General features: G+C 45.3%; 1 protein-coding gene across 1 annotated transcript in view; it reads left to right on the top strand.

Moving 5' to 3' along the window:
* The first annotated feature begins 18010 nt into the window (after positions 1 to 18010).
* cc2d1a (coiled-coil and C2 domain containing 1A) overlaps positions 18011 to 19560 on the top strand; it is a 40697-nt gene continuing 39147 nt past the window's right edge. The window contains exons 1-5 of the mRNA XM_042315219.1: positions 18011 to 18190; positions 18624 to 18713; positions 18826 to 18955; positions 19095 to 19204; positions 19408 to 19560. The exon at positions 19408 to 19560 is cut by the window's right edge and continues 75 nt beyond it. Of these exons, the coding sequence (XP_042171153.1) occupies positions 18657 to 18713; positions 18826 to 18955; positions 19095 to 19204; positions 19408 to 19560 (450 nt within the window). The 5' untranslated portion in view covers positions 18011 to 18190; positions 18624 to 18656. The remainder of the gene's footprint in view (positions 18191 to 18623; positions 18714 to 18825; positions 18956 to 19094; positions 19205 to 19407) is intronic.

Below are 19560 nucleotides of genomic sequence, written 5' to 3'. Positions count from 1 at the left end.
TGTTTAAGTTGTTGATCCTTTGTCATTTCCATTGTGTTATAAAACCGTTTTGGTAGTAGTGAACAGCAAGGACGTCGAAGCATAGTAAACAGCAAGGAAGTTCACTGTCTATAGACTTTTTTCTATTGTGTTATTGACTGTACGCTTGTTTATTCCATGTGTAATCAAATCAAATCAAATCAAATTTTATTTGTCACATACACATGGTTAGCAGATGTTAATGCGAGTGTAGCGAAATGCTTGGTGTAACTCTGTGTTGCTGTTTGTGTCGCACTGCTTTGCTTTATCTTGGCCAGGTCACAGTTGTAAATGAGAACTTGTTCTCAACTGGCCAATCTGGTTAAATAAAGATTAAATAAAATAATATTTAAAAAAATGTAAAAAGCAGTTTTGAATTTTAACGGTAATTTTACAGATATTTTCTTGTTAAAATAGGCTATTATCAAACAGCTTCCTATAACTAAGAATTAGAAGTCCTATCAATTTAGACCCTAGAATAGATTAAACAGTTATATTTGACGTTTTTAATATTGTTGAGGTGTAAAATTGTATCCCAAATAGTTGATCTTCTAAAATGACCAATTCAGCAGTTGTCAGTTTGAAACCATTTGATTGGCTGTTGTCAGGTTCCACGGACTCCGCACAACGTCATGTGGTTGGCTGGTAAACAAAACACGGACAGGTGAAAAGGTGACCGTTGTCAAATTTGCCTTCAGTTGAGTTGTCAGTTCAGACCCAACGTTCTTTATTCTGGTACATTCTGATCGTTATCAGACACTAAAAAATACAAGCGGGAGTATGAACGCTATGATTTGTCAACTCCAAGACCTACCGCCTTACATGGAGTCCGAAAACAAGAGTTTCGAACCGTGGCGTGACTACCTGAAGTTAGCTGACCTAGTGCGTGAGATGCAGTTAGGCAGGTTCACCCCAGAACCGTCAACCGTTGAGGGTCATGACTCCGGGATATGGTCGACCATGGTGGAATTTGAAGAGTTTCCGCCGCGAGCCTTGCTGTTACCGATAACACCCGTGGCGACACCACCCCTATGGCACGAAATGGAACCCTGGATTCCGAAATCGTCCTCTTGTTCGAAGACGCTCCTTTATCGCCGAGCAGCACCGAGGGTCCTGAGCCCCTACAGCACCGCCCAGATCCCCGCTGGCACCTGGGACCAGAGTGGGAGAAACACGCCGGAGGAGGTGCTATCACCCGAGCGCACCTGGGACCAGAGTGGGAGAAACACGCCGGAGGAGGTGCCATCACCCGAGCGCACCTGGGACCAGAGTGGGAGAAACACGCCGGAGGAGGTGCCATCACCCGAGCGCACCTGGGACCAGAGTGGGAGAAACACGCCGGAGGAGGTGCCATCACCCGAGCGCACCTGGGACCAGAGTGGGAGAAGCACGCCGGAGGAGGTGCCATCACCCGAGCGCACCTGGGACCAGAGTGGGAGAAACACGCCGGAGGAGGTGCCATCACCCGAGCGCACCTGGGACCAGAGTGGGAGAAACACGCCGGAGGAGGTGCCATCACCCGAGCGCAAGTTCTGCGGCTTCTGCAAATACAACGGGCAGCCTGAGTCGGTGTTTCTGTCCCACAGCATCAAGAACCAGGATGGGGACATGATGTGCCGGTACCTGCAGCTCAGTCTTTGCCCTCTCTGCGGGATCACCGGGGCCCAAGCCGCCACCAAGCACCATTGTCCACCATTGGTGTAAAGTACTTGAAATTACTTCTTAAGTAGTTTTTGGGGTATCTGTCCTTTACTTGGGCTTCAAAGTGGCACAGCGGTCTAAGGCACTGCAACTCAGTGTTTGAGGCGTCACTACAGACACCTTGGTTCGAATCCAGGTTGTATCTTAACCGGCCGTGATTGGGAGTCCCATAGGGTATCGTACAATTGGCCCAGCGTCGTCCGGGCTTGGCATTGTAAAATACGAATTTGTTCTTAATTGACATCCCTAATTAAATGACGGGTTTTTACTTTTACTTCACTACATTCCTAAAGAAAATGATGTACTTTTTACTCCGTAGATTTTCCCTGATACCCAAAACTATTCTTCAGATTTTGAATGCTTATCGGGATACGACAATTGTGTAATTCACACACTTATCAAGAGAACATCCCTACTGCATCTGATCTGGCCGACTCACTAAACACACGTTTGTAAATGATGTCTAGTATTGGAGTGTCAAATCAAATTGTATTTGTCACAAATGGGTAGCAGATGTTAATGCGACTGTAGCGAAATGCTTGTCGTGTTCCTGGCTTTCTGTGAGTTAATAAAGAACAACAAAAGATGCCATCTGGTTTGCTTTACTTTTTTCCTTTTGATACCTAAGTATATCTTAGCAATTACATTTACTTTAGATACTTAAGTATATTTTGAAACCATTTAGGATACTTGTTGTTGCGAGATGGGTGGGACCGGAGCTAGAGACGCGCTGAAGAGACTGTTCAGGCTGTTGTGTTGGCGACTTCCTTTAGCGTCTCTAACATACTGTATGCGGACAATTGTAAGAGGGTTTAGGAGTGGATATTTATCTTAGAAGCCGTTTGGAACAGGCTGACTAGTTTTGTAGACTATGACGTGGTGGCAGATAATCATCAAGCCCTCAATGAGTTGAATCAGCTGAGTTTGTCCGGGGCTACAACAACAATATGTGCTGTTGGGGGACTGGAGTTGGGAAACACTGATGTAAGGAAACAGACACCGTTTCAATGTTGTCAACGGGCAATCTTTTACTCCCAAATGAACAAACTAAGTAGGGCAGCACAAGACACAACCAGCTTTCGGGATCAGCCCAGTCCTTCTAGAATGCTCCACAGATGGACAATCATCAAAACCATTGTTGTTTAGGCCCCAATCACCATATGAGTCTAGGACCCTGAGATGGGCCATTAATCATCAATTCTGTAAATCAAGGTTAGTGACCCAACCCTGGCCGTCTCCCGTGAATTGATGTGTGCTCAATTGCCTTGAGTGGTTTGCTATTATTCTGTAAATTGATTGTAAATCAATTGTAAATGGTCACTCAAAACCGGTTCAGGCCAATTTCACAACACAATCTCACATTCAATTCGTGCATTTACATAATGTGTTTCAGCAGATTTCGTGCGTTTTTTTTGTGGCTTAATTCGTGAGAAAAGACAATATTTTAAAACGATAGCCTATATATATTTTTCTGCATTATTGAACGTTATGAATATACCTTAATGTTGTATTTATTTAATCCCGTTTTATAAATGGTGATTGTATTGCTATATACTGTTTTCGATTTTTCTGAGCAGACATTCTGAACAGAATTTCTGAGAAAACACAAATTTATGTGCGACTTAATCCGTGGGGAAAACATTTGTATTAATACCACTGCTGTTTTCTATGCTTGATTTCGTTAAATACTTTGGGATACTGGTGCACTTGTAGTCAGAAAGCCCCTTTTTTTTCGTGAAGGCAACAGTACACGATATTCTTCATAACGCATTTCATATTTCGTGGAGCCGAAATCACACATTTAATACAAGTTAAACAGGTTCATGTAAAATAATGAATTATGTTGGTTGACACTTATGGCTCTTACAAGGCCGTATCATTATGATTATTACGGTGTCAATCATGTTAGCGAGTCAGAAGTGTCCGTTTCCTAGCACCGACTAGCACTTGAATGCTGTATAATGTGGCTTCATATTCTCCTGGGACACTAGAACATTTGAAGTCGTAACTCCGACATGATTGTGTTCAAGTTATTTTCAAGTTGGAACAATTAATTAACCAAAAGATTGCCAACAACATTTTCTCTGTTTCCCACTTGTAATTCCAAATTTAAGGGTCATTCAAGTGAAACTTCCCAGTCGGAACTAGGGATTTCCGATAACTCCGATTGCACGTGAACGTGGCATTAGTATGTGTGATCGACAACAGTAGGGGCTGGTTCGCGGTGTGTCCAGCCCCAAAACGAATTCCCGACCATTGCGGACTGAGTTTCAGTATCCTGCTATGTGTCCGTTCAATCAGCTAGTAGAATTATTGTCTGTGACGTAAGTGTGATGATCATTATTAAGGTTCTGGTCGTCTGAGATACCAGCAAGTAGGCTATACAATAAACAAGAACTTTAGTACTAAGAAACAAAGTCATAATAATTAAACAATAACATAATATATATATTTATATATACAATTATCATCTGTTTGGTTGCTTTGAGACTGAGTCGTGTCTACACAATATTATTTACAACGAGCGGTTCCAATTCTTTTTAAGTAGACTAAATCTGTCTGCAAGTTGTATGTTATGGGTGATCTTTTCCATTAAATACAGTTCTTTCAGTCTACCACTCCACTCTTCCGTAGTATGAATGTCCTCCTTTAACCAATGCTCTATAATACCTTTATTGGCTGCAGACGAGGAGCCAACATATGTTTTATGACGAGGATATTCAACAGGTTTTGGTCGGCCAACATATGTTTTATGACGAGGATATTCAACAGCATTTTGAAACCGTTCAGGATATACTCCAAGTAACGGTCCTCTTTGGGCTCTCTGCCAGGGAACATTTATATACATATATGTGAATATATATTTATTTTTTAATCAATGGCAATACTGTTTAATAAGCTTGATTTCACTTAATTGTTGTGGGTATTGTTGCGCTCATTGCAGTCATAAAACATGTGTTGGCCGACCAAAACCCTTGTCGGTGAAACGCAGTTCATAAAACACATGTTGGCCGACCAAAACCCTTGTCGGTGATATGCAGTCATAAAACATATGTTGGCCGACCAAAACCCTTGCCGGTGATATGCAGTCATAAAACATATGTTGGCCGACCAAAACCGTTCAAAAGTTTGGGGTCACTTAGAAATGTCCTTGTTTTTTATAAGAAAAGCACATTTTTTGTCCATTAAAATAACATCAGTGCTCAGAAATACAACGTAGACATGGTTAATGTTGTAATGTTGTGCCATTGGAACACAGGAGGGATGGTTGCTGATAATGGGCCTCTGTACGCCTCTGTAGATATTCCATAAAAAATCAGCCGTTTCCAGCTACAACAGTCATATACAACATTAACAACATAATTCTCTCATTAGAGAATTAGACGTTTATCCACGTTTCTCCCTGCTACTTTGGGGAGGAAAAAACAGAACTGTTGTCCCCCTTTACCCCTACCTACACCAACAAATGACCTTAACTAACCTGTACCCCCACATTGACTCTATATCGGTACCCACAGACTCCTTATTGTTATTTTACTATGTTACTTTTTATTTGATCTGTTTTACTTTAGTTTATTCAGTAAATATTTACTTAACTCTATTTCTTGAACTGCATTGTTGGTTAAGGGCTTGAATGTGTCAGTAAGCATTTCACGGTAAGGTCTACTACACCTGTTGTATTCAGCATTTCACTGTGAGGTCTACTACACCTGTTGTATTCAGCATTTCACAGTCTACTACCTGTTGTAGCATTTCTACTACTACACCTGTTGTATTCAGCATTTCACTGTAAGGTCTACTACACCTGTTGTATTCAGCATTTCACTGTAAGGTCTACTACACCTGTTGTATTCAGCATTTCACGGTAAGGTCTACTACACCTGTTGTATTCAGCATTTCACGGTAAGGTCTACTACACCTGTTGTATTCAGCATTTCACTGTGAGGTCTACTACACCTGTTGTATTCAGCAAATGGCATTTTATTTCATAAATAGTACCCTACTTTTGATCAGGGGCCATAGGGCTGTGGTCTAAAGTAGTGCACTATATAGGGCTGTGGTCAACAGTAGTGCACTATATAGGGTTGTGGTCAACAGTAGTGCACTATATAGGGCTGTGGTCTAAAAGTAGTGCACTATATAGGGCTGTGGTCTAAAGTAGTGCACTATATAGGGCTGTGGTCTAAAGTAGTGCACTATATAGGGCTATGGTCTAAAGTAGTGCACTATATAGGGCTGTGGTCTAAAGTAGTGCACTATATAGGGCTGTGGTCTAAAGTAGTGCACTATATAGGGCTGTGGTCTAAAGTAGTGCACTATATAGGGCTGTGGTCTAAAGTAGTGCACTATATAGCTCTGTGGTCTAAAGTAGTGCACTATATAGCTCTGTGGTCTAAAGTAGTGCACTATATAGGGCTGTGGTCTAAAGTAGTGCACTATATAGGGCTATGGTCTAAAGTAGTGCACTATATAGGGCTGTGGTCTAAAGTAGTGCACTATGTAGGGCTGTGGTCTAAAGTAGTGCACTATATAGGGCATTGTCTACAGGTGGACTTTAGGTCTTAGTGGTAAAGGTGATCTTTATGCTGGGAATCTTTAGACTGGTTAGTTATTAAAGCCACATGTTTCATAGAGACACGACTGAGATGAGGAGATGTACAATAACCAAAGATTCACCTTCGTGATCATTTATTTTATAACACATTCTACAAAACACAGTAACTACATGCTGTTCCAAACTGATGTCCTCAGCATTAGGAAAGGCAGAGGAGAAGACAAGAACCCTTAAATGGTATTATAGACCAGCATTAGGAAAGGCAGAGGAGAAGACAAGAACCCTTAAATGGTATTATAGACCAGCATTAGGAAAGGCAGAGGAGAAGACAATAACCCTTAAATGGTATTATAGACCAGCATTAGGAAAGGCAGAGGAGAAGACAAGAACCCTTAAATGGTATTATAGACCAGCATTAGGAAAGGCAGAGGAGAAGACAAGAACCCTTAAATGGTATTATAGACCAGCATTAGGAAAGGCAGAGGAGAAGACAAGAACCCTTAAATGGTATTATAGACCAGCATTAGGAAAGGCAGAGGAGAAGACAATAACCCTTAAATGGTATTATAGACCAGCATTAGGAAAGGCAGAGGAGAAGACAAGAACCCTTAAATGGTATTATAGACCAGCATTAGGAAAGGCAGAGGAGAAGACAAGAACCCTTAAATGGTATTATAGACCAGCATTAGGAAAGGCAGAGAAGAAGACAATAACCCTTAAATGGTACTATAGACCAGCATTAGGAAAGGCAGAGGAGAAGACAATAACCCTTAAATGGTATTATAGACCAGCATTAGGAAAGGCAGAGGAGAAGACAAGAACCCTTAAATGGTATTATAGACCAGCATTAGGAAAGGCAGAGGAGAAGACAAGAACCCTTAAATGGTATTATAGACCAGCATTAGGAAAGGCAGAGGAGAAGACAAGAACCCTTAAATGGTATTATAGACCAGCATTAGGAAAGGCAGAGGAGAAGACAATAACCCTTAAATGGTATTATAGACCAGCATTAGGAAAGGCAGAGGAGAAGACAAGAACCCTTAAATGGTATTATAGACCAGCATTAGGAAAGGCAGAGGAGAAGACAATAACCCTTAAATGGTATTATAGACCAGCATTAGGAAAGGCAGAGGAGAAGACAATAACCCTTAAATGGTATTATAGACCAGCATTATTATTATAACGTTGTGTCCATATAACTTGACAAACATTCAGTTCTCATCTGGGTTGATACTTTGGATCATTGTTCTCAAACTGATCTGGAGTATTCAAGTCAAAACATAAATACAAATCAACTTTCAAGTGAGCCTCCGCTATGTGAAGAATATTACCCATGAGCCTTTGGGGGCATTGCGATGATGGTTCGCTGTAGGTCCCAAATGGCACCTTATTCCCTATATAGTGTACCACTGTTGACCAGAGCCTTATTCCCTATATAGTGTCTATGGGCCCAGGTCAAAAGTAGGGCACTATATAGGGAATAGGGTGCTATTTGGGAGGCAATCTAGATCTCAGAGAGTCGTGGGGGGAAGATGCGGCGTAGGGGAGGCCTCGCGGTCTTGTTGCCACGGCGAAGAGACTCTAGCTCCCGATGGGTAGCCATCACTACCCGACTGAAAGAGAGGGATGAAGGAGGGAGAGATAGAGATGGAGGGAGGAAAGAAAAGAGGGAGAGAAAAGGAGAAAAGAGAAGGATGGGGGAGGGAGAGAGAGATGGAGGGAGGAAAGAAAAGAGGGGGAGAAAAGAGAAGGATGGGGGAGGGAGAGATAGAGATGGAGGGAGGAAAGAAAAGAGGGAGAGAAAAGGAGAAGAGAGAAGGATAGGGGAGGGAGGAAGAGATGCATTGGGAGAGAGTGATATTATTTTCAGTTGCTATTTGTCTGTTTTTACTACTACTTACAAAACATCTGATCACCACTGTCATGCAGCTAACAGTAGTGAAGGAGGAGGGAGAGGGACACAAGGTACAGCTAACAGTAGTGAAGGAAGAGAGAGAGGAACACATGGTACAGCTAACAGTAGTGAAGGAGGAGGGAGAGGAACACGGAACAGCAACAGTAGTGAAGGAGCTTGTACAGCTAACAGTAGTGAAGGAGGAGGGAGAGGAACACATGGTACAGCTAACAGTAGTGAAGGAGAAGGGAGAGGAACACGTGACACAGCTAACAGTAGTGAAGGAGGAGGGAGAGGAACACATGGTACAGCTAACAGTAGTGAAGGAGGAAGGAGAGGAACACATGGTACAGCTAACAGTAGTGAAGGAGGAGGGAGAGGAACACATGGTACAGCTAACAGTAGTGAAGGAGGAGGGAGAGGAACACATGGTACAGCTAACAGTAGTGAAGGGGGGAGGGAGAGGAACACATGGTACAGTTAATAGTAGTGAAGAAGGAAGGAGAGGAACACATGGTACAGCTAACAGTAGTGAAGGAGGAGGGAGAGGCACACATGGTACAACTAACAGTAGTGAAGGGGGAGAGAGAGGAACACATGGTACAGCTAACAGTAGTGAAGGAGGAGGGAGAGGAACACATGGTACAGCTACCAGTAGTGAAGGAGGAGGGAGAGGAACACATGGTACAGCTAACAGTAGTGAAGGAGGAGAGAGAGGCACACATGGCACAGCTAACAGTAGTGAAGGAGGAGGGAGAGGAACACATGACACAGCTAACAGTAGTGAAGGAGGAAGGAGAGGAACACATGGTACAGCTAACAGTAGTGAAGGAGGAGGGAGAGGAACACATGGTACAGCTAACAGTAGTGAAGGAGAAGGGAGAGGAACACGTGACACAGCTAACAGTAGTGAAGGAGGAGGGAGAGGAACACATGGCACAGCTAACAGTAGTGAAGGAGGAGGGAGAGGAACACATGGTACAGCTAACAGTAGTGAAGGAGGAGGTAGAGGAACACATGTTACAGCTAACAGTAGTGAAGGAGGAGGGAGAGGAACACATGGTACAGCTAACAGTAGTGAAGGTGGAGAGAGAGGAACACATGGTGCAGCTAACAGTAGTGAAGGAGGAGGGAGAGGTACACATGGTACAGCTAACAGTAGTGAAGGAGGAGGGAGAGGTACACATGGTACAGCTAACAGTAGTGAAGGTGGAGAGAGAGGAACACATGGTACAGCTAACAGTAGTGAAGGAGGAGGGAGAGGAACACATGGTACAACTATCAGTAGTGAAGGAGGAGGGAGAGGAACACATGGTACAGCTAACAGTAGTGAAGGAGGAGGGAGAGGAACACATGGTACAGCTAACAGTAGTGAAGGAGGAGAGAGAGGAACACATGGTACAGCTAACAGCAGAATTTAGAACCTCATCCCCTGTTCCCCTCCTCTCCTGTGTTAACTAAGGAGGTGAGATCCTAATCTATGTCCATCTGAGCAGACAGCCATCTAGCCAATCAGAGCTCAGAGATCTGTGGGGCGGATCAGGCTGACTTCTAAAGTTCATTAGGTCAAATGTCATCACTAGGAGAAAGTGGTGAAGCAGTAGAAGGATGGAGGGAGAGGAGGGAGAAGAGACGAAGACTCACTTTAGGTAGGAGAGTTCTCTGATCAGGCCACAGACCAGTTCTGTAGCGTCTTCATGCCCTTCCTCTTTCTCCTCTTCCTCTTTCTCACTAGTTAAGGGGAAGAGAGAGACAGAGAATGGCACCATTCCCTATATAATGCACTACTTTCGACGAGGGCCATATGTGCACTATATGGGGAATAAGGGGGCATCGTAGGCTTCAAAACAAGCCAATACAAAGTTATAAAATAGTGTACTGGTTCTAGGAAGATGGATAAATGTATCTGACCAGTAGTGTTACTGAAACCAGATGAAATATCTAGATCAGTGGTTATCGTTGGGTACTGCAGGTGGTATATCTAGATCAGTGGTTATCGCTGGGTACTGCAGGTGGTATATCTAGATCAGTGGTTGTCATTGGGTACTGCAGGTGGTATATCTAGATCAGTGGTTGTCATTGGGTACTGCAGGTGGTATATCTAGATCAGTGGTTGTCGTTGGGTACTGCAGGTGGTATATCTAGATCAGTGGTTATCGCTGGGTACTGCAGGTGGTATATCTAGATCAGTGGTTATCGCTGGGTACTGCAGGTGGTATATCTAGATCAGTGGTTATCACTGGGTACTGCAGGTGGTATATCTAGATCAGTGGTTATCACTGGGTACTGCAGGTGGTATATCTAGATCAGTGGTTATCGCTGGGTACTGCAGGTGGTATATCTAGATCAGTGGTTATCGCTGGGTACTGCAGGTGGTATATCTAGATCAGTGGTTATCTTTGGGTACTGCAGGTGGTATATCTAGATCAGTGGTTATCGCTGGGTACTGCAGGTGGTATATCTAGATCAGTGGTTGTCGTTGGGTACTGCAGGTGGTATATCTAGATCAGTGGTTATCGCTGGGTACTGCAGGTGGTATATCTAGATCAGTGGTTGTCGTTGGGTACTGCAGGTGGTATATCTAGATCAGTGGTTATCGCTGGGTACTGCAGGTGGTATATCTAGATCAGTGGTTATCTAGATAGCTGGGTACTGCAGGTGGTATATCTAGATCAGTGGTTATCGCTGGGTACTGCAGGTGGTATATCTAGATCAGTGGTTATCGCTGGGTACTGCAGGTGGTCCGCTTTCTGGGAGGATAAAAAAAAACAATCTTCCAAAAATAATAACAGTTGAGGTTATTAATGGTGTTATAAGCCATTTGACATGACTTTTCACAATGCTAAAGGTTCATAACAGGTTCTTAATGTATTAACAATGTTCACTGCTAAAATGCACTACATTTGACAGCCAAGACAGTTTATGTTTAAAACATTCTGCGACTCTGTGAAAGATGGTCCTGAGGCTGGGAACCGCTGTTCTAGATAGAAACAATGATTTACTCTCAGGAACAGAAGAGGCTGGGAACCGCTGTTCTAGATAGAAACAATGATTTGCTCTCAGGAACAGAAGAGGCTGGGAACCGCTGTTCTAGATAGAAACAATGATTTACTCTCAGGAACAGAAGAGGCTGGGAACCGCTGTTCTAGATAGAAACAATGATTTGCTCTCAGGAACAGAAGAGGCTGGGAACCGCTGTTCTAGATAGAAACAATGATTTGCTCTCAGGACAATCGTTCACAACTGTTCACCTCTGGCAAACACTTTTTTTTCTAGCTATCTGATTTTGTCATTACATCTCTTTCGTCTGCTGACAGTGATCATTTTTGGCTCTGTACTCCAGCACTTTGGGATTTGAAATGATACAATGACTATGAGGGTATTTGAGGGTATTTTCATCCATATCTGGTGAACTGTTTAGAAATTACAGCCTTTTTTTTTTACACAGTCCCCCCATTTTAGGGGACCAAAAGTATTGGGACAAAGTCACTTATATACACTACATATACAAAAGTATGTGGACACCCCTTCAGATTAGTGGATTCAGCTACAGAAATGGTTTGCCGAGATCGGTGTGGAAGAACTTGACTGGCCTGCACAGAGCCCTGACCTCAACCCCATCGAACACCTTTGGGATGAATTGGAACGCCGACTGCGAGCCAGGTGTAATCGCCCAACATTAGTGCCCAACCTCACTAATGCTCTTGTTGCTGAATGGAAGCATGTCCCTGCAGCAATGTTCCAACATCTAGTGGAAAGCCTTCCCAGAAGAGTGGAGGCTGTTATAGCAGTAATGTTACAACATCTAGTGGAAAGCCTTCCCAGAAGAGTGGAGGCTGTTATAGCAGTAATGTTACAACATCTAGTGGAAAGCCTTCCCAGAAGAGTGGAGGCTGTTATAGCAGTAATGTTCCAACATCTAGTGGAAAGCCTTCCCAGAACAGTGGAGGCTGTTATAGCAGTAATGTTCCAACATCTAGTGGAAAGCCTTCCCAGAAGAGTGGAGGCTGTTATATCAGCAATGTTCCAACATCTAGTGGAAAGCCTTCCCAGAAGAGTGGAGGCTGTTATAGCAGCAATGTTCCAACATCTAGTGGAAAGCCTTCCCAGAAGAGTGGAGGCTGTTATAGCAGTAATGTTCCAACATCTAGTGGAAAGCCTTCCCAGAAGAGTGGAGGCTGTTATAGCAGCAATGTTCCAACATCTAGTGGAAAGCCTTCCCAGAAGAGTGGAGGCTGTTATAGCAGTAATGTTACAACATCTAGTGGAAAGCCTTCCCAGAAGAGTGGAGGCTGTTATAGCAGCAATGTTCAACATCTAGTGGAAAGCCTTCCCAGAAGAGTGGAGGCTGTTATAGCAGTAATGTTACAACATCTAGTGGAAAGCCTTCCCAGAAGAGTGGAGGCTGTTATAGCAGTAATGTTACAACATCTAGTGGAAAGCCTTCCCAGAAGAGTGGAGGCTGTTATAGCAGTAATGTTACAACATCTAGTGGAATCTAGTGGAAAGCCTTCCCAGAAGAGTGGAGGCTGTTATAGCAGTAATGTGTCAACATCTAGTGGAAAGCCTTCCCAGAAGAGTGGAGGCTGTTATAGCAGTAATGTTCCAACATCTAGTGGAAAGCCTTCCCAGAACAGTGCAGGCTGTTATAGCAGCAAATGAGGGGATCAACACCATATTAATGCCCATGACTGTGGAATGAGATGTTTGACAAGCAGGTGTCCACATACTTTTGGTCCTGTAGTGGCTGTATTTGTTCCCATATTCATAGCACACAATAACTACATCAACAATTTTACAGATGAACAAATATCATCCCCCCCATCCAAAATAATGCCGACCTCCCAAAGGGCTGGAGTACAGAGCCTAAAATAATCATACTTTTGGAGCTCACTATATGTCCCAAATGGCACCCTTTTCCCTTTATAGTGCACTACTTTTGACCATGGTCCCTGGTCTATAGTAGTGCACTATATAGGGCTGTGGTTTAAAGTAGTGCACTATATAGGGCTGTGGTCAACAGTAGTGCACTATATAGGTCTGTGGTCTAAAGTAGTGCACTATATAGGTCTGTGGTCTAAAGTAGTGCACTATATAGGGCTGTGGTCTAAAGTAGGGCACTATATAGGGCTGTGGTCAACAGTAGTGCACTATAGGGCTGTGGTCTAAAGTAGTGCACTATATAGGGCTGTGGTCTAAAGTAGTGCACTATATAGGGCTGTGGTCTAAAGTAGTGCACTATATAGGGCTGTGGTCTAAAGTAGTGCACTATATAGGGCTGTGGTCTAAAGTAGTGCACTATATAGGGGCTGTGGTCTAAAGTAGTGCACTATATAGGGAATAGGGTGCCATTTGAGAGGCCTCCAGCAGATGATCTAGAAGCAGTGACCTGGCAGGGGATCTTCTCTGATGTTTGTTTTTGAACACTGAGAAAACACAACTCGTCTGTCTCCAGACGCAGAGGTAAAGATGGAGGAGATAAAGATATCTTGTCCGCTCACCAGCCAAGAATTCACAAAATGGGACAAACAACAAATTGAGACTCTGCATGCAGAATTCTGATGGAGATATCCCTTCATCTACTCTCATCTCTGTCTCCAGACGCAGAGGTAAAGATGGAGATATCCCTTCATCTACTCTCATCTCTGTGTCCAGACGCAGAGGTAAAGATGGAGATATCCCTTCATCTACTCTCATCTCTGTCTCCAGACGCAGAGGTAAAGATGGAGATATCCCTTCATCTACTCTCATCTCTGTCTCCAGACCCAGAGGTAAAGATGGAGATATCCCTTCATCTACTCTCATCTCTGTGTCCAGACGCAGAGGTAAAGATGGAGATATCCCTTCATCTACTCTCATCTCTGTCTCCAGATGCAGAGGTAAAGATGGAGATATCCCTTCATCTACTCTCATCTCTGTCTCCAGACCCAGAGGTAAAGATGGAGATATCCCTTCATCTACTCTCATCTCTGTCTCCAGACCCAGAGGTAAAGATGGAGATATTCCTTCATCTACTCTCATCTCTGTCACACTCATCCTTTACCATCCCTTCTCATCCCTCTCTAACTCTCACATCCCTCCTTCTCATCCCTCTCTCTCACTCGTATTTTCTAATTTCCTCATCTACCTGCATCTCATCTACCTCATCTGCATATCAGCACTTCTCCTCCCCCCCCATGCCTGTGTCTACCTCCTATACCCCCTCCTTCCTCCCCCATCCTTCCTCCCCCCCATGCCTGTGTCTACCTCCTATACCCCCCTCCTTCCTCCCCCCATGCCTGCATCTACCTCCTCTACCCCCTCCTTCCTCCCCCATGCCTGTGTCTACCTCCTATACCCCCTCCTTCCTCCCCCCCTCCTTTCCCCCATGCCTGCGTCTACCTCATACCCCCTCCTTCCTCCCCCATGCCTGTGTCTACCTCCTATACCCCCTCCTTCCTCCCCCATGCCTGCATCTACCTCCTTCCCTCCCCCCCTCCTTCCTCCCCCCCCATGCCTGTGTCTACTCCTATACCCCCCTCCTTCCTCCCCCCCCATGCCTGTGTCTACCTCCTATACCCCCTCCTTCCTCCCCCATGCCTGTGTCTACCTCCTATACCCCCTCCTTCCTCCCCCCCCCATGCCTGCGTCTACCTCCTATACCCCCTCCTTCCTCCCCATGCCTGTGTCTACCTCCTATACCCCCTCCTTCCTCCCCATGCCTGTGTCTACCTCCTATACCCCCTCCTTCCTCCCCCTCTCTCACGTCAGAGTGATGGTGTTGAGTTGAGAGTCAGACAGGTCGTCCAGAGGCAGCACTCCAAACGGATCAACGACAGCAGCATCATCGTTGTCTCTGGTCAGGTCTGGGGTGGTGGACTGAAATACACAAACAATCAGGACTTAAACAAACAAAGTAACAAACAAAGAAGTCAACAAAAACACTCACGTGGTTGTTCTCCTCCGAGCCACCAGGTGTCACTGGAGCCTGGTTGTGCCCCTCCCTTCCAGGACCTGGCTTTGTGGGGGGAGGCATGGTGGACTCTCCTCTGTCAGCCGGGGCCAGAATGAGTGCCCGGGGGTCGGCCACAGTCCCAGTCCCATCTTCAGCCCCCCCCTCTCTCTGGGTAGGTGAGCTCTGAATCTCTCCATGGTGCTCCCTCTCTGTCCCAGCCTCCAGAGGGATAGAGGTAGGGGTGGTGGTGGAGGATGGTGTAGGGGCCCTAGGGGGGCTCTCCTCTGGCTCATTAGACCCACAGCCCCCCCTGTCCCCCTCCTGGTTCTTCTCCACAACCTCCTCTGTGTCTAGCTCTTCTTCCACCAACACCACAGGCTGCTCACTCAGTGGGTCCACCTCCAGACCAGTCCGGAGACCCTCTCCTGTGACCTGCTCTGTCCCAGAATAAGCCACTTCGCTGGGGTCTGCATGGCTGGCCTCTCCCCTGACTGAAGCTGCTCCTCATCTAACTTCTCCCCCTCTTCCTTCTCCTCTTCCTTCCTCTGCTCAGTGGTACTCCCCAGAGGAGCAGATGGAGGGATGAATGAAAGGAGGGACGGATCAGAGGATGACGCTGCCGTAGTTCCCTCTACAGCCACCAGGTTGGCACAACCACCACCACTATCACCACTCTGCCCGATGTCCTCCTCTCTCTCTTTCTCCACTTTCTCCTCCTCCGCTTTCCTCACCAGCACCATCTCTTCTCCCTCCCTCCCTCCTTCCGTCACACTCTTTCGTTCCTTCTGCCACTGCTCCCCTATTCCTCTCCTCTCTCTCTCTCCCAGACCACACATCCCCATTCTCCTTCTCCTCTTCTTCACTGGTTCCTCCACAGATCTGTCCTCCTCCACTGGTGGCCCCTCCCTCCCACCACCCAGACAAACACCTCTGTCATCTATAGCCTCCTGCTGTTTACTGTCGAGCTCCTCCATATTGGGCTTTGGGTTCTTCTCTCCACACTGCTCCTCTTCCTTGTCGGTTTGACTGTCCCCGTCCTCAATGTTGACCTCCTTGGAGGGAAGCAGGGATGGCTGGGGTTGGGGCTGTGCTACAGTCAGTTGGTGTGGGGGGAAGCTGAGGAAACTCTGTGTCTTGATGTCTTCTTCTCTACCCTCGTCATCTTTGACAGAGGACTCCACACTATGGTCTTCCTGTGGACTATCTCCACCATCCTGATTGGTTGGAACTGACTCCTCTGTGCCCGCCCCCTCCACAGCCCCTCCAATGGCCTGTTCTCCCTCGAAGCCAGTCACAACCGGATTTTCCTCCACTGGATCCCCCTCTTGCTTGGGTGCAGTGGTATCTCCCGCTTTGTTAGCCTGCTGAGATGGATGAGTAGTACAGGCCGTCAGAGGGCAGTGGGGATCTTTAGGAGAGGTGGTGTTTAACACTGTTCCCTCAGTGTCCTGCTGCACACAGCAGAGGAGGAGGAATCCGTTAGAACATAGCAACATTTGAATTGTAACTGACAAACGCTCAACCAGCAAATGGAACTTCTGGTGGCTACCTGTTCTAGGTGTGAGGGCTGTGCTTCCACTGTCTCTCCAGAGGGGGCGCTCTCCTCTGACTCATCACTGCACTTTCTCTTCCTTGACCTGAGTGACCTAGGCTGGGGAGGTGTGAAACCTGGAGAGAAAACATCCACTTTATGCTAAGGAACTGTCCTTTCTTTCACACATACATTAGCAAGCAAACGGGTGGACTGGCAACCTTTCACTTTGTTTTTCAGTATCTCGCCAGCAGCATACCACCCTGCATCCCACTGCTGGCTGGCTTCTGAAGATAAGCAGGTTTGGTCCTGGATGGGAGACCAGATGCTGCTGGAAGTGGTGTTGGAGGGCCAGTAGGAAGCACTCTTTCCTCTGGTCTAAAAAAATATTGGTCAGTGATTGGGGACATTGCACTGTGTAGGGTGCTGTCTTTTAGATGGGTTGTTAAATGGGGGTTCTGACTCTCTGTGGTCACTAAAAGATCCCATGGCACTTATTGTAAGAGTAGAGGTGTTAACAAAGGTGTCTGGGGTAAATTCCCCATCTGGCCCTCGTACCATCATGGTCACCTAATCATCCCCAGCTTCCCATTGGCTCATTCATCCCTGTAACTAATTCCCAGGTTGTTGCTGTAACTGAGAGTGTGTTCTCAGTCGACTTACCTGGTTAAATTAAAATCTCAGATAAATTCAACGATGTTGGATGAATGTTTTATGTCCAGGTATTCACTTTAGGAATGAATGATTTCAGCCAATGAAAGTATTGGAGATCATTTAAGCCCCAATATACAGTTGATGTGAATTTAACGGGGGTTATTTCAGTCTTACTTGTGGTTTGCTTTTGTTTTTTGGTCATCTTCCCAAGCTAGCTCTTCAAATGCTATGCAAAAACAAAACAGAGACAAAGTGTCAGTTGGCCAAGTTAGCAAACAATGATTTGCCAATAATATCAGATTTCATGACACTGACAAAACATCTCATTCAAAACAAAGACAACTAGCCAATAACATCTATCTAGCTAACACTTTTGAATTTTGATGGGAGATCTTAGTTTCTCCTCAAGCTCTTGGTTTGGTCACAACTGTCGGTAGCTAGCCTACCTGGCAGTGCAGATCAAGACGGATTGTGAGTGGTCTCTCTCGCTAGCTAGCTATCAAACGTTTAACACTCTCACTGAAACATATAGCTACAGTGCATACCAAGCACAATTGTCTTGCTAAGATTAAAACAAATCTAATGTTCGGTGACTAATAGAAGATTTTTTTTTACATATAACTTTGACTGGACCTTACAGCTGGACACTTGTTAGAATATTTTTCAGCGATTTCTGGGCGTGTTCTTCAAACGCCGTAAAGCGAGGTAGTCGCGTTGCCAATGGTTACCCAATGCAGGAAGTAGGAAGTAGCCAATGTACACACCTTGTCGTGTTTTTAATAGCTCTCTAACTAGCAATACTTTATACGTGACTAGGGTTCTCTCGTATGTTTTCGAAATGATCAGTCGTCGTATGGACTAAGAAAGCGCTCACCATATGGTCCGTGGATAACGTGTGACAAGGTAAAACAAAGCTTTTAGTGGCAATGTTTACAAATTACATGGCAAGCTAACGTTACCTTGTTAACAAGCTAACTACTACAAGTCAGAGCTGCTCAACATCGAATGAGGATAAACAACATTTGTGCCATGGATGATCCTATGAATTTGCTGTTGATAGCTAGCTAACTGCTAACGTCACTGTACTCATTTGTTGCTAAGCGTTGTCAGAGACTGACACAAAACGTGAGCAGTCAACGAATGTGTTATTAGCAGCCATGATATCAATGAAATGTATCCAACTAGCTAAATGCAGTGTACATTCAACAAAATCCTGTAGCTAGCTGTCCATTTTTGTCTGTCAACACGTGTACGATAAAAGCTGAATGTAGCTAACTACTGGAACTATTTGCCACATGTTACAATAGGTTCCTTTGGTTCTACTGTGTTGTTGTAGTTGTGCCACAGGTCCGTTGACAAGGTTCTCTCCATGAGTCACAGTCGGAACCCCCCGCCAAGGGGACAGGGGGCAGCGCGAGCCAAACAGGTAACGTCATTTTGATCATTGATTTGATAACTGTAAGTCAAGTTGTCATTGATAACACTAGTCATTTGTGTTTTCAATTCTCTTTCTTTCCCCCTCTCTTTGTCTCTCTAAGATGGGGCTGCTCCTGGATCTGTCTCCGGATGGAGGGATGGATGGAGGAGGAAATGAAAAAGAGCTGGAGGCGGAGCTACTGGCTCTGATGGGCGGGGGCGGGTCCCAGGGGAAGAAAGGGACAGGAAAAGGTGAGGATCGTCCTATTCATCGTCATCATCCTCACCCATTATCTTCTCCTAATCTTGTATGAAATAACTTCCACAGACCCTACCACTAGAACCGGGTTGATACCGTGTGTGTGTGTCTGACCCGCCTGCCTCTCCACAGCTCCAGTTCCCATGGCTGATATCGAGCGTATGGCGGCTCTGTGTATGAAGGACCTTGATGAGGATGATGATGATGGGGATGATGATCTGGAGGATGATGATGATCTGCTGGTATCCACCATGTTTACACTCCTCTTCACACTTCTCTTGTCCTTTATCTTCCTCCTATTGGTTGTTGTTTCATTCCCAATGGCAACACTTTTCCTGAATTTTGTGTGTGTGTTTGTGTGTTTGTTTGTGTGTATGTGTCTTTCTCTCTTTCTCTCCCTATCTGTGTGTGTTTTATGCATTCATGTGTCTTTATCCATCCCCAGGCTGAGCTGAATGAGGTTTTGGAGGATGATGATGATGAAGAGGTTCAGAAACCTGCCACCACTCCAAGCTCTAACTCCACCCCCCGCTCCACCCCCAGCACTCCTAGTGGTGCAACCGGGCTGGAGGCCTGCCTGGCTGAACGCATTGACATG

This window comes from Oncorhynchus tshawytscha, unplaced genomic scaffold, assembly GCF_018296145.1.
Source record: "Oncorhynchus tshawytscha isolate Ot180627B unplaced genomic scaffold, Otsh_v2.0 Un_contig_1534_pilon_pilon, whole genome shotgun sequence".
In the NCBI taxonomy this organism is placed as follows: Eukaryota; Metazoa; Chordata; class Actinopteri; order Salmoniformes; family Salmonidae; genus Oncorhynchus; species Oncorhynchus tshawytscha.
The sequence above is the reverse complement of the archived record's forward strand: the minus strand, read 5'-3'. Positions and strand labels throughout refer to the sequence as shown.